General features: G+C 45.9%; 1 protein-coding gene across 5 annotated transcripts in view; it reads right to left on the minus strand.

Annotated features, from left to right (window-relative positions):
• Positions 1–2,891: 2,891 nt before the first annotated feature.
• ULK2 (unc-51 like autophagy activating kinase 2) overlaps positions 2,892–15,649 on the minus strand; it is a 66,391-nt gene continuing 53,633 nt past the window's right edge. For 3 of the 5 annotated variants that reach the window (XM_029211793.1, XM_029211792.1, XM_029211790.1), the window contains 7 exons: positions 12,651–12,800; positions 11,017–11,225; positions 9,299–9,477; positions 8,770–8,888; positions 8,267–8,439; positions 5,965–6,100; positions 2,892–5,138 (listed from right to left, as the gene is read on the minus strand). In XM_029211793.1, the coding sequence (XP_029067626.1) occupies positions 5,080–5,138; positions 5,965–6,100; positions 8,267–8,439; positions 8,770–8,888; positions 9,299–9,477; positions 11,017–11,225; positions 12,651–12,800 (1,025 nt within the window). In that variant the 3' untranslated portion in view covers positions 2,892–5,079. The remainder of the gene's footprint in view (positions 5,139–5,964; positions 6,101–8,266; positions 8,440–8,769; positions 8,889–9,298; positions 9,478–11,016; positions 11,226–12,650; positions 12,801–15,649) is intronic. The other 2 variants (XM_029211791.1, XM_029211794.1) reach the window with 2 other exon arrangements.

Below are 15,649 nucleotides of genomic sequence, written 5' to 3' on the forward strand. Positions count from 1 at the left end.
CCCGTCTGTGCCAGGGGGCTTTTTACTCTGCTGCTCCAAGAAGCCTTCAGACTGAAGGGGGGGGGGGAGGGGGGGGGCTCGGGGGGGGGGGGGGGGGTATTTCCTTATTTTCTCCCAGCATTTCCCCCACCTTAACTCCCCTCATCTGTTGTGTTTACTGCCAATACCTTTCCTAGCTGATGACCTGAGTTTTAGAGTTCTTCTTGTACCGAAATCACCTTGTTAAAGAATTACAAAATTAACAAGCTCAGAGTGAAACAACATCAGCATCGCCACCCCCCACGACAGACACTCCCGACAGGGAAGGAGAACCTGTCATCCCGCTGGACCAGCATCCTCATCACCTCACAGACCCTCCCCTCCGTGGAAGGCACCCTGCCCTTGCGAGGATCCCCAGATCAGCTGCCCGCCCTGTGGTTCATTCTCAGCGCACAGCCCGCTCACCCACCATCTTCACAGAAACCCTCCAGCTGGAACAGAGGCAGGCCTGTCGGGCCCCCATCAGAGCCTCTGGCCGCAGCTCGGTGTGCCAGGCAGAAGTCCTGTTGTCGCCCAGACGACACTCTGGGCAAAGGCACCTGTGACCTGCCCCTGCCCGGCCCACCATCTCCCTCCCCGACCTCGCCCTGCAGCAGGGGTGGGGCCCAAGGGCAGAAGGTGGGAGAAGGGGCAGCTGGGTGGGCCTCAGTGCTTCAAGACGAAGACAGGGCTCCACGTGCCATCTCCTGTTGAGGGACCGAGGGGAGGGCGCTTGGCTTACGTCCCCGGGAGAGGGCCCCTACGTGCCACCATCAGCAAAAGAGCCGGTCTTAGGACGCCAGGGCCTGCAGGGGTCCCCTTGGCAAACCTGGGGTTGAGGTCCCTCCCACCCAGGACGGGCCGAATCCCTGCTGGTCTACCTCAGCGGCTCTCGTACAAATAAACAAACAAGCAGGGAACCTGCAAAGTGCCCATTTGTCCGTGTGTCCCTGAAGCCCTTCCCCTGGGGATTCTGAGGGTGGTTTCAAAGCTTCTGCTCTTGGGCTCCTGCCCCAGCCCCCAAGGGGATGGCAGGTCTGCTAACCTCACCTGCTTCTCAAAACTTGCTGACTGCCGCTTGGCCGGGGGAGTCCAGCCAGAGACACCTGCGCACCGAGAAGCATATAAGTGCATCAGCAGAAAGGAGAGGCTGGAAGGCCGAGGGGTGAGCAGGGCCGGGGCTCCAGGCGCGTGTGTGGGATGAGCAGCTCGTGGGCCCAGGCCCCGCCCAGCAGCCTGGCTGGCCAAACCCCAGCCCTGGCTTTTTCCTCTTTGGAAATTATTCGCCAGGTCTGCCTTTTCCATCTGTGAAATGAGGCCATTGAGGGTTGGTACGAAGATCTAATGAAGTAATAAATATTAGATTGCCACAAACCTTGAACTACAAGGGTCAGATCAATCCACAGGGAATGGACGTCTGCAAGCAGGTGCCCAGGGCTCGGCCACGGCGGCGGGGCCGGTCCTTTCAGAAGGTGTCCAGACAGAACCTGAAACTGGGCCTCGCCCCAAACCAAGCCTAACAGAGAGGAGCTGCAGGCTGCCCACCGCCCACGGCTGGGGCGTGGGCACCTCACGCCCAGTAACTCGTTCTGTTCTCACCACCACTGACCAGCTCCGAGCCGGACGCGGACAGGTGTGGAGAGGTTAGGGATGGAGAGTGCCCAAGGACGCACCGCTCTGCACAGGAGTCCAAGATCAAGACAGCTGCACCCAAGGAAACGGAGAACAGCCTGCAGCGAGCAAACCCTCAGAGACAGGACAGCCTGGGAGCAGGAGGGCGAGGGGAAGCCCCAGGGCTTGGCCACCGCTGCCGCAGCCTCCGCTCAGATCCACGCCAGGAGGCTGTTCAGAAAGGACGGCACGTTCACAACCGGCCGAGCGAGGCCCTCTGTGCAAGGGGAGCCGGAGGCTCCGCCGGGCGCCCTGCTCTGCATGGGCCCGTGCTGCCGGCAGCTCCCAGCCTCGCCTCCCTCCTCCACAGCAGTCTGGGCACTGACCCCTGGGCACTGACCCCTGTGACCCTTCACCTGTTTGGCTCTGCCTTGTCCACAAAAGCCGAGACTTCAGGGACCGACTGCCATTTCCCGCCGTGCGGTGCTTTCCCAGGCGGGTCGCTTCTGATGTGACTCCCTCTGATTCCGGTGAGGACGATGCCACCTTGACCCCTCTCCCAAAGACAGCATTCTGGCCAGGGCTGTGACAGACAAGGCGGAGACTCGGGCAGGGCCCAGGGCTTCCATGGCTGAAGGCCCAGGGTCCAGGACCCAGTGTCAGTTGTCTCCCGGCGTGCAGAGGTGGATACGGATGCTCCTAGGCTGCGCCCGTCAACGGAGGGAAGACACCAAGCTCTCCGGGAGGCAGCCAGTCTCCCTGGAACGACAGAACCGCGCTCTGCTCCCGCAGGAGTGAAGGCTGCCCACAGAAGCTACAGGAGGCGCACGGTGCAAGCGGCAAGTCTTCCTCCGTCACCTCAAGCGCTTTTTAGAGCCAAGTCAGTGACTTCACACCCACGGTGCCCAGCTCGACTCCCCTGCTATTTACCTGTGGGGACTGAGGTGACTGGGCCCAAACAGTAACCCCCTCTCCGGCCTCCTCTCCTGGACCCCAGGAGGGGTAGAAGGACGCCCCCCCTTGAGGAGATGGGCATGTGGGAAGCATCCCACGGGCCCGGCGCAGGCGCCATTAAGGCGAATCCTCACAGCAGGAACAGCCACTCGGCACGCTCACAGATTAGCCCCGTGTGCATCTGTGCGCCCGCAACCTTCCAGGCTCGCCTGAGCCCCGGTGTCAACCCGTGAATGTGTGAGCTGGTTTCTCTCTTTTTTATGAAATAGATGATACAAAATCAAAAGATACACGTGGAAACATAAAGCATTTGTTTATTATTGCTATAATCAAGGCAAAATCTCTTAAAACAATTGGCCTTGATAATGGAAATATAATCAGAACCATTAATCACGAGTTTACAGTTTGTTCTTCTCTGCTGTTCAGACTTCACGGTCTCACACATACCTCCTATCACCTGACCTTTGTCGTACAAGAAGCAGAAGAATGCACTTGGAGGTCACAAAGCACAGCCCAGCCACTTCCCTAGGTACTGACTGCAGACCAAGCGCTTCCTCGCTGTGAACCTGTTTCATCCTGTGTTTAAAAAACAAGCGGGAGAGGGGAGGAGGGGCCGGAGCGTACCCACCCCCTCGGAGGATCAGTGAGATGACACGGGCGGTAACTGAGAGAACATACAAGAAAGTGCCCTTTACACTCGAAAAAATCATACTAAATGGAGTATCACCAGTGACAGTGCTTACGGCCCCTGCAGGGAGGGCAGGAAGCCGCCACACAGCCCATGCTCCTGGCAGCCTGCAGGACCATCACCGAGCATCTGAAACCCTGGGGCAGGGCGACGGGTGTTAACCACCAAGGCTCCAAACTCACTGAGGAAGGACCTGGCCTGACAAGCCACATCACAGGGACCCAGCCTCACCCTAGAAACACCTGGTCAGTTTTATTTACCTTAATATACATCTGTACAGGCAATAATAAAAAGGCTATGACACAACAATTCAGTGAGTTTTACCTAGCTTCATGAATAATGCATGCAGTTACAAATAAGAGGTAGAAACACCGTATTAAAGACCTAAAAATATAAACATCATATAAATAAATGTTCAAATTAACTGCTGGAATTTCATACAGATAAATAAAGTAAAAATTACATTACTGCGTCAAAGTAAAGAAAAACCATGTTTTTGTTTTTATCAGTACACTAAATTAATGCCAAAGAGCTTCTGTGCAATTTGTCAGAGTTCAGGTTATATTATCTAAAAGGATTGAAACTGGAGAATGGTTTATTCAAGTATTCAAGCAGGTAAGTAAGAGAAACGAAATAATCTACCACGTAGGCACCATCTCTAGAGGGGTGTTAAGTGCCCACATTCTCCATGACTAGCTACCTGGTGAACTGTCAGGACTAACAGGAAAATGCACACAGGCTGGAAAGAGCTGCCCATTTTCCTAAGAGAAAACATACCTCACTTTTCACTAACTCCATGTAAAATTCCACATCACTAATAAGCCTTTAAGTCACCAACTTAGTTTTGGCCCTATTACAATTCTTGAGAGTATCTCTGGATTGACACTTGCTCTAATACTGCCCCAATAAACCTAGCCTTTAGTAAGCCTAGAGGTCATAGGCGTGAATGCACATTCTGCATGCACAGTAAAAAATGCAAACAAAAGCAGACAACGAGCAACTTAAACATATCACCGAGAAAACCTGTAGGTGTAGGTGAATAGGCTAAGAAAATGCAAAGGTTCACACAACACAAGTTTTTTACCACTTAAAAGTCCACGAGAAATCACCTGTGAATTCTGGAAAGGGTACGTGTATATAATCAAGTAAAATATTTTAAACAAGTCCATTGTGCCTCAGTTAGTTTTAAATTGCAAAATCCAATACACAGTTGTTTTAATAAATTAGTGCAATATGAAAGATTCTGGAAGATTATTAATATGTGTCCATATTAGATCAAATTGAAGATTTCACAATCTCTTCCAAGAGACGCCTTTCACTCCTTAAGCTATTTCTTCCTGAGCTGTTTATGGACGCGTGCTCAGACTCAGATAAACTTACCCCGAGTATCAAACCGCCTGGATGAGACGTGGCTTTTTACTTTTTCGCCTCAGTGAACATGTGGAACCCCACACTTTGCTCTGGTGACTGGCGTGAAGAGCCACTCATCGTTTCATTCCTAATTACCCTTAAGAATAACTGTACTGACAACTCTAGTTCTAAGGTACATTTATTTACCAAGTTCAAACTGAAAACCAAGTGGAATACTCTTGCTTCTGCTTCTACAAAGAAAAAGGGAAGGGGTGACTTCTCTGATAAGGCAGGTAGTTCTGGGGTTGTTTTTCCTTTTTGAAATCACTGCTTGCTCTTTGGTGGTCACCGTGTAGGAACCTACAGCTTCCTGGGGGTGGGGCGACAGGATCCAAGCTGTGCTCCCAAAGGCATCGCCTCACACCCACCACTAGTCCTGGGGGCAGGCCTGCTGCTGCTCACAAGGTCGAGGTGCTGTAGCAGAGTGCCGACAATCTCCTTTCAATACGAGATTTATCTAGAAATAAAATAAATTCATAATAAAAATCATTTATATTTTCAAAACCAAGGAAAGAAGAACCAATGAAAAAGAATCTCTCACTCTCCACCTACACCCTCACCTCTGTTCTATCTTTGCCCCGGAGTTAACAGTTCTGAGTATTTTTTCTTCTTTCTGCCTGGTAATTGTCTAGCTTAGCGCTGCACAGTGGTAAAAGCTAGATTAGCACGTCAAATGAAGAACATTTAGGTTTTAACAGCTAGTTCGCTCACAATTGCAAACAATCTTAGAACTGCCAGCCCCTTGTGGCTCTTCAAAATGTGGTATGACCACACCTCCTCCTCAAAAAAAAACATCACTGGTCTTATATCTGACAAGTGGAAACACCATCCTGGTACCCTACACCAGTGTCCACACTCCATTCTGTACACCAAATCTGCAGTACACAGGGTTTTCACAGGGCTCTTCGGTCACTAAACCAACGAGGATTAAAAGAGTTGCCTTTCTTATTGTTTAATGATAAAAGCAAAGTTCTCTGCATACACAAACACACCCACCAATACAGTCATGCAGTGTAGAAATCTAAAGACTAATGACAAAAGCCAACAGCTCTGCACAAGCAACCTCTCTAATCCTCACAACAGCTCGGCAAGGCAGGCATTGTTCCTCATCTTGTAGAAGAAGAGACGGAGACCACAGAAAGGGTGAGTGACTTGCCCAAGGTTGGGAAGCCAAGATGCAACCCCCAGGCTGCACGGTTCCAAACTCCACGCTCTGTCTACTGCACCAGGAGGAGACAATGAAAGTGCAACCAACACGCACACTACTTTCTAAGTCAACTCACATTTGTGTACATTTTCAATATCTGCCGGGTCCTGGAGAATCTTAGTTAAGCCTTCCAAAAGCAGGGCCGCCTTATGATAGCGATAAACAATATCTTCAGTCTGCTGGAACATCTCATCCAGGGCTGCAGCCTGAACCTGGAACACGGCAGCAAAAACAAGAAGATTCTCAGCTTTTCCACGAAAATACGAACCCATTCAGGCAATGCAGCTTTAAATGGAATCTGTCTAAAATTAATACGTTTTGACAAAATGACATAATCTATTGGGTGGGCGACATAAAAGAGCTTCTTGACAAAAGAGTTACTCTGCATTCAATTCTTGAACTCAGAGATTCCTAACTCATGATATTTGCAATTCTAAACTGGCTCTTCTATGACTTCACTAAAGAGTTTATTTTAAACTTACACTTCCACACTAGTAAGCTGGCATTTCACTAAAGTAGATCTTGTTACAATGAAATAATTAAGTGACGTTAAAAGCCACTTATCAGCTTTTCCTTTTAGTTACAGAATTTTCTGGTGTGTGGGATTCATTCATTCAGAGGTGTTTACTGGGCACCTGCTGAGTGTCGGCCCAGAGTGTACGATGAAGGTGAGCTCACAGTCCAGAGGGAGGCGTGGGCTGTGAACTCCAAGGGGTACCTGGCATCACAGGAGGAAGCCCCGGATGGTATGGAGCACACGTGGGAGGCATCTAACCCGACTATGGAGGAAGAAGTGGTTAGGGAGCGCCTCCAGGAAGTGATGCTGAGGCAGAGCCATAAGGAAGCAGGAGCGAGCTGGGCAGGGGGAGAGGTGGGTAGGGCTCCCCAGAAAGACGGGCATGGTGTCATTCACGGGGTTATGAGCATTTGTTTCCCCAACAGCATCCTGATTTTCTCTTTAATCATTCACTGCCCAGACTGTCAGTAATCCAGTATCCTAATTTACTTGTCAGTATGCTCTGTCTCTTTCAAAGAGTAAAGCCACATACAATATGATAAATAAAATGGACACAGAAAATCCAAGTCCTGAAAAGGAAGGAGAGAAATAACTAAATATAAGCTGAGTGTCTCCAAGCTTGCTCAGCAGCCAGGGCACAAGGAGAGACTTGTTGGAGGCACGTGGCTCTATCATCAGAAGAGACAGAAGCACCCTAACTCCGTACGAGAGGACGTCTTTCCGGGCACAAATTTCTAAAAGAAAATCTGTCTTATGAAGTCTTAATTTGGTACAAAACAATACAATGCATATTATTCATATCAACAGTTTAGGGCAATATAATGTATATTATTCTCATCAACAGTTTATATTCCAAAACTATTTTCATATGCCTTTTTATCATGATGGTTTTCAAAATAAGACCAAGGGGGTAACATAACAGTACAATTCAAAGTACGCAAATCTGAGAGGGAAAAGGAAGCTCAACTATGTTAATATGGTAAAAACTATATGGTTGGTCAGTAATTAAATTTTTCCCCACTTAATTCCTTCTTTGACAGTCCCTAATTTCATGTTTCCTTCAGAGCAATTTTTTCCTCGAAGATACAGAAAACAAATTATTTCCACTAATATAACCAGAGAGTTGGAAAAGTAGATTATACTTTGTGTGTCTACACTTAAGTAAGGTCAGTTGTGGAATCGGAGCACGTGAATTTCTGCAGATTGGGTAATAAGAGCAGTATTTTTGTAATGTTTTATCAAGCCAAATTCCTTAAATAGTAGAATATGAAGAAAGAGATGCAGTGAAAGCTCTTAGATGCAAACTATAAAAAGATTAGATCATGCCTAATGTTAGCAATTTTTAAGAGGTATGGTAAACTTTTACCAAATGGGGTAGGTAACCAACATAACTTACGTTTGTTGCATGTTAATTAAGTGTAATCACTCCTTCAGGAAGAGGTGCCACAATACCTGGGACTTGGGAGTGGTGGGGCATAAGCTCTTTTTAAAAGGATGATGTCAAGTAGGTGTGCACTTCAAAAGATGCTCTTAGGGAACTTCCCTGGTGGTGCAGTGGTTAAGAATCCGCCTGCCAATGCAGGGGACACGGCTTCGAGCCCTGGTCCAGGAAGATCCCACATGCCGCGGAGCACCTAAGTCCCTGCGCCACAACTACTGAGCCTGCGCTCTAGAGCCTGTGCTCCGCAACAATGAGAAGCCACCACAATGAGAAGCCCGCGCACCGCAAGGAAGAGTAGCCCCCCCGCTCACTGCAACTAGAGAAAGCCCACACACAGCAACGAAGACCCAACGCAGCCAAGAAAAACAAAAAACAAAAGGTGCTCTTAAAGACAAGTAGTATTACTATGCAATATTACACCTTAAAAAGGGTTACCATTTCTACAGCACAATTATAGATGAGTTTCTCTGCTGTTACGCTGTTGATCTCATCAATAAATCTCTGTTTGTCAGAGAAGAAGCGATTCAGCTTTTCTGTAAGTTTCTTGCACATGCTGATGCAGAATTTATATCGTTCATTCAGATTTTTGACAACTGGAAAAAAATTGAAATGAGAATTTTAATTTTCCTCCAGAAACAGAGTCATGGTGACAAGCAACTTTCCTGCTGATTTATGGAAAGCGACACTAAATGATCACTGAAAAAAGTGACTGGAAATCATTCTTCCACATGTTCTCTCTCTTAGTGAAGACTGAGAATAAAGTAATTCTGACTGCTCTCTGTATCGGCTAAATGGCAAAACCAAAAAACAGAAAAGCCAGCATCTTTTCCCATTTAAGCATGCTTAATACCACGGTGACCCCTCACCAAAAACTCCCTTCCCAGTGTAAGGGGAAAAGCAGCCCCGTCACGCTCCGCTTGTACCTTGTTTCACACCCGTGGATGGGCTCAGCTTCCCGGACTTGATCTGCTCTTTGGCGAGATGCAGAGAGGCTGCCAGCAGCTGTGCGGCCTTCATGTATAACACCAGCTGCTCCACCCGCCTGCACCCAGAGACAGCAAGCAGAGCGTCAGCCTGCGAACCGACAGGCCAGTGCCCCATCACAACAGTCTCTCTAAGGGAACATCATTCCCCTTGACACTTTTAGTGCACAAACACCTCCTGAAGGGAGAAGGGCCGGCATGGAGAAAGACGTGTGTACTTTGAATACGATGGGTGCACTCAGATAAAAATACAATCTCTTTATCATCAAATATCTTAATAGCATGATTTACAGGAAAGGAAACACCAAGGCTGCAGAACCTCCAAGTCTTGGCTCACACAGTGAAATCGAGCACAATGAGGTAACTCAGAGACGCCCATGACCTTCAGTGGATGACACGGCCCCCAGCTTGGACACCAGTTTCCAGAGGGCAGGAAGCCTCTGGAGATGGACAGCAAGGGGGCACCTACCCCCAGTCTTTGCTCAGCTGGCTGATCTGGTCCACCACCGCGCTCTCCTGGATCTGGTACAAGGAGACCGCGGACGTGCAGAGCCCCGGGTCTCCCCCGCGCACGGCTGTCAGGTCCAGCACACACTCCGTGAACAACAGCATTGCGTTCAGGTGGCGGAAGGTGTCTGTGTGCTCTCGCTGCGGCAAAGCCAATCATCTTAGAAACTTGCAGGTTAAGGAGAGGCGCACACTCATTTCTGCACATAAACTGTGGCCACTGCTAATGTTTTCTATACTTATGAATGTCAGAATGATCAAAGGACAATGAAAGTTTTAAATTCCAGAAAACTGTGAAAAAATAAACACAAATGAAACCAAACAAGAGTGTGTCATGTGTTTGTGTGTATGGATGTATGAGAGCACCCACAAAATTCAGCCTCAAAGATATGAGGTCATTGTACTTGCACCAGGAAAAAAATGAAACACAGAACAACTAAGTCAATATACATGAGACAGAAACATGACAAAATAGATACCAAGATATAAGAATGTAAGGATATTCTGTGCAGTAAACCACACTTCTTGATAGTTTAATGAATTCTACTGACTTACAATTTCAGAGACACTTTATTTTAATTTCTGGTGGCTCTTCAGTTAACAGTGATTCCTAATACCAAGGCTCTAAATTTTGTGATCTTTTCAGTTAAAGAGTGGAGTATAGACATAATAGCGCATTAAAAATGGGTACTCTAAAATTTATGTTTTGAGGTTTGTTTTTAGCTATAAATGTATTTTGAAATCTCAAATAAGACTAAGTTTCTCACTCTCCTTTTATGGTTAAAAAGGGATGAGAATCAGTGCACTGAAGACAGAAGAATAAACTAATCAACTTTTGAAAGTCTCTCTGCTCCATGACAGCATATCAGACTATATGTTCCAATACATATTGGAACATAATTTATGCCTAATTTGATGGAGACTGAAAAAACTCTGAAGATTGCTTTTCTAATCTTATACATATTTTCAAAATTACAACTTAAACTTACTACAGAATCACTACTAAAATTTTGCATGCAGTACTTTATAACTTTTATGTGAAATACTTAATTTTCCTTCACACACAATAGAAATATGCAAAGAGAATTTGTTCTTTAGTTGACCTGGAGGAGGTGCAGTCTATGGAACACTGTCCTAGAGTCGACACTGAGGAATTAGCTAGCAGAGGCTCTGGAATCATAAAATTCACCTCTATTCTGCATTTGTGCTCAGCACACTTCACGTTCTGATGTGTTTTTCCCTGGAGGCCTGGCTCCGCGGGGGGAAGGCACTGGTGTGCACACGCGACTGTCCAGTCTGCCGGGCAGCTTTATTCCTCAGTGTTACTGACTGATTTGGCATCTTAATTTATGTTTTTAAACCTAAGTTTAAGTGTATCATTTTTATCTTATGAAGAAAAGCAAGCTTTGAGAATAAAAAGTTATGGTTTTAGGAAAAAGATTGTTTTAAAAGTCCTGTAAGTAGTAAATAAACTTCAGATAAAGAAATTAAGAATACAAAATCTGTATGCATCACTTCCTGTCAACCAAAGCTTGCTATGAATGAGTGTCACTGTCAACATTATTCTGAAAATATGTAAGCAATGTTCCAAATAGGAAAGGTTAGGGGGATTTTGCCCTCCCGTCACCAACACTCTCCTCGGGGTCCCCGTAAGTGACACGTCACAGGGTCTCTTCCCACCTCCATCAGCGTCTCCTCGGGCAGTTCAGGGGCTTCAAAGGCGACGAGCCCCTCCAGGCTGGGGGGTGAAGCACCACAAGGCACGTGTCTCAGGCTGGGAGCTGCCTCTGCTCCCAGAGGGGGAGACCCCGAGCACAGCCCAGGCGGGGAGCCCCCAGACACACGGCCCCCGGCGGAGCCCAGGGAGCCTCCGGAGCCGCTGGAGCCCCCTGTGGAGACGGGCGAGGAAGCGTTAAAAGGAAGGCCCCCGACCCCTCCCTGAGCACATGAACAGGCTTTATCTTCATTCCTTACAGAATCAGCACAGCTACTTTTAAATACTGTTTTAAACAGATTTCTAACCTACACATTTCTCCCTGCTGCTCCACAGTCCTCACGGTGATAAAACTCAGCGGATGTGTACGCTTCACTAAAATTATACCCCAATGCTTATGTGGGGGCTCTTCTACTCTTTCTGATTTTTTTTAATGCCACCAATAACATTGTAATGAAATCCTTCCTTCTTTTACTTGTGATAAATACTTTACAAGACCACTTTGTTGTAAGTGGCCTTATAAACAGAATGGGGTTACCACAGATCAAATGTTACTGTAAGTATCTTTATAGCTCTCTGTAAGACTTGCCGCGCTATTTTCTAAAGCAGCCGTGAGCGCAGAGACCCGCTAAGCCTCAGCAACACTGGGCGTTACATTTGTTAAATGTTGGCTTAGTTAACAGGCGTTACATTTGTTAAATGCTGGCTTAGTTAACAGGTATAAAAAGTTATTTTCTCAAAGTGGCATTTTCTTATTATTTAATACTCTTAATAATCCTAAAATCAAGATTATTAGCTCTTTCTCCACTCTCATTATCTGCTTATATCCTTTGCTTATTAATCTACTTGTATCTTGACTAGTAACTGACTTAGCATAAGAGAACTTAAGGGACACAAGGTATAATATATGATGTCAAATGATAACTCAAGTCCAATCTAAACACCTTCTTAAGTTTTGGTACCAATTACCTATTTATAGACTATGGCTGATAAAACCAATCTATCAGCCCATCCAGAAGCAGGATATAGGATTAAGTGCAAAGATTGGGACTCAAAGCACCAAAAAAAAAGGTGAAACCTAGGTTTCTAAAAAATCCCACAAAACCAAAAATCAACAACAATCTATCATTTTCAAAAAATTTACTGGATGCACTAAAATAAGCCTTCAATATAAGCTAAGAAGCACCAATATGCATAGCTGCTTCACTGTGAAGTCACATTCATGTAATAATGTTATAAAATTACATATATATTATTACAAATATATAACATAGTACCTTTTATTTTGCAAATTTTTTTTTTTTCCCCACAAGTATTGTCTCATTTACTCTTTTTTTTATTTTTTGGCCGCACAGCGTGGCATGCGGGATCTTAGTTCCCCGACCAGGTACCGAACCCATGCCCCCTGCCGTGCAAGCACAGAGTCTTAACCACGGGACTGCCAGGGAAGTCCCCTCACCTACTCTTCATAACCCTTTGAGGTAAAGTAAATCGTTATCTCCACGTCATTGGTAAAAAAAAAACGACGTTGCACCATTAAGCCATTATCAGAATCTGCACACCAGACACGAGCCCAAGGCGGAACTAAGACAGTCCTCACCTGAGGTGGTTCTTGTCCGAAGGACTATGTGGGTACAAGCGGGGGTCGCAGCCCTGTGTGGAGGAGACCCTACCGTGAACAGCACAGCCCTGGGACTCGCTGCTGTTCCCACAGAAGGAGCCCGTGCAACACCACAGGCTCCTGCAGGGGCTGCAATAAAAAGTTCACCAAATGTGTCATGTATCAGAGGGTGGGTTTTATAGGGACACCTTTACTTTTATATTAGATTTGGTTTTTTTACAATAAGCATTTATTACTCTTAAAAACAGAAAATTCAACACAGATCTCCATTAAAAATATTTTATGGTACTCTCTTCACAGCTGTGAATCTTCTTTTCACCAAGGCCTACAATTCAGTTACTTCTACGTGAATTGCCGTCACACCTGAGGATAATGTGAAAAGGTGGAAACCAAGAACTGGGAATAAATATGTGGGGAAACAACCTGATTAAAAAAATGGGCAGAAGACCTGAATAGTTATTTTTCCAAAAAATACAGATGGCCAACAGGCACATGAAAAGATGCTCAACATCGCTAATCATCAGGCAAATGCAAATAAAAACCCCAGTGAGACATCACCTCACACCTGTCAGAATGGTCATCATCGAAAAGACCACAAATAACAAACGTTGGTGAGAATGTGGAGAAACTAAGAGCTAAGCTGTTTTTGTTTTTGCTTTTTTTATAGATTTATTTATTTATTTTTGGCTGTGCTGGGTCTTCGTTGCTGCACACGGGCTTTCTCTAGTTGTGGAGAGTGGGGGCTGGTGTACAGGCTTCTCACTGCGGTGGCTTCTCTTTGTTGCGGAGCACAGGCTTTAGGTGCACAGGCTTCAGCAGTTGTGGCTCGTGGGCTCTAGAGCGCAGGCTCAGTAGTTGTGGCGCACAGGCTTACTTGCTCTGCAGCAAGTTGGATCTTCCCAAACCAGGGCTCGAACCCATGTCCCCTGCATTGGCAGGCGGATTCTTAACCACTGTGCCACCAGGGAAGTCCCTAAGCTGTTTTATAGCTTATATTTTCTTAGAAGAAAATATAGAGTTAGGCATTTTAGAAGGGGTATCTAGGGAAACTCAAAGACAACAGGGGAGACAGAAACAAAGACACCAGAGAAAAGTTTACCCTGATACCTATGGCTACAGCAAACACTAAACACAGCCTAACTCTTAGCCAGATAAACAAAAAAAAACACCTCACACTATTTAACTCAATTCTATGTCCAGTAATATCATTTCTGGCTTTCAACAAAAATTAAAAGGCAAGCTAAAAGGTAAAAACAGCTTGAAGAGACAGAGCAAGCACTGAACCAGACTCAGATACAGCACACATATTGGACTTATCACACCAGAAATTATAATAACTTTGATTAATGCTAAGAACTCTAATGGAAAAAATAAACAACATGTAAGAGCAAATGAGTAACAAAGCAGAGAGATGGCAACTCTAAGAAAGACTCAAAGGAAATGCTGTAAGTCAGAATCACTGACACAGAAATGAAGAATGTATTTGATGAGCTCATCAACAGACAGGACATGGTTGAGAAGAAAATCAGTTAGCTTGAAGATATGTCAATAGGAACTTCCAAAACTGAAAAGCAAAGAGAAAGAAGAATTAGAACAACAACAACAAAAATCCCAGAATATCCAAGAACTGTGGGACAACTACAAAGATATAATATATGTGCAACAGGAATATGAAAAGGAGAAAGAGAAAGAAAGAGAAGAAATATGTGAAGTAGTAATGTCCAAGAAATTTCCAAAATAAATGCAGAACCAAACCTTCCAAGTCCAGGAAGCTTAAAGAACACCAAGCGGTTAGAATGCCAAATAATCTACACCTGTGCATTTCATCTTCAAACAGCAGAGAATCAAAGAAAAAATCCTGAAAGAAGCCAAAGAAAAAAAGCACCTCATTTATAAGAGGAACGAGGGTAAGAATGACACGAGACTTCTCTTCAGAAACCATGCCAGCAAGATGACGGTGGAGTGAAATATCAAGCCCTACAGCACAGAAACCACACTCGGGTGTTTGTTGGTCTAGATATTTCCTCCTTTGGAGGCTCATGGGAGAGACGGTAAAAGAATGACAGAGAAAACAAGAACAAAGAGGCTCCAATACTGACTCAAATTTAAGTGGACATAATAATCACGTGGGGAGCTTGTTAAAGACACAGATTCCTAAACTCCTTTCCCAGAAAACTTGATTAAACAAGCCTGGGTTAGGGTCTGGAGTCAGCCCTTTGTTTTCATTTTTTGATAAGCAGTCTAAAGTAATCTAGATGTGGGTCCATGGACATAAAGTTCCCTGGAACAACTATGAAAGAGCCAGGGATCTCAGTGACCTATGGTTCTTTATAGGTTGGGCTTGCTGTATAAGAGATGCTCAAGAGTTCATATGTGTAAGGCAACTTTGGCCAGTGTTATCCTACTGATAAAAAGCAATCTTGGTCAGCATCTAACTTCTAACTCATGGGCTGCCGATCATCAAGACACTGAACATGTCCCTATCTTGACAGGCTCCTAAGAACTTAGATGAGATGACAGGGACTGGACGAAGCAACCTGGTCAACAGGTTCGTGAACAGTCACCAGAAGTAGATGGGCAGAGCAACTACCCCCACGCCCAAGCCAAAGGTGCCCACGTCCTGAGCCCTGAAACTTGTAAATAGGCTATGTGACACGGCAAAGGGGAACTAAAGCTGCAGGTGGAACCAGGGCTGCTCATCAGCTGAACTTAACGAGATTATCCAGTGGGTCCAGTGTAATCACAAGGGTCCTTTAAGTGTAGGCTAAGGGGGCAGAAGGTCTGAGTCTAGACTGGCCATTGCTGGCTTTCACGGTCGAAGGGGCCACAAGCCAAGGGATGCGGGCAGCCCCCAGAAGCCGCAAAAGGCCAGGAAGTGCACCGTCCCCGAGAGCCTGCAGAAGGAACCAGCCCTGCCTACACCTCGGTTTTAGCCTAGTGAGACCCACTGTGGACTTCTGCCCTCTGGAACTGTAAAA

Source organism: Monodon monoceros, unplaced genomic scaffold (assembly GCF_005190385.1).
Source record: "Monodon monoceros isolate NGI ecotype Baffin Bay Population unplaced genomic scaffold, NGI_Narwhal_1 Super_Scaffold_9, whole genome shotgun sequence".
Taxonomy (NCBI): Eukaryota; Metazoa; Chordata; class Mammalia; order Artiodactyla; family Monodontidae; genus Monodon; species Monodon monoceros.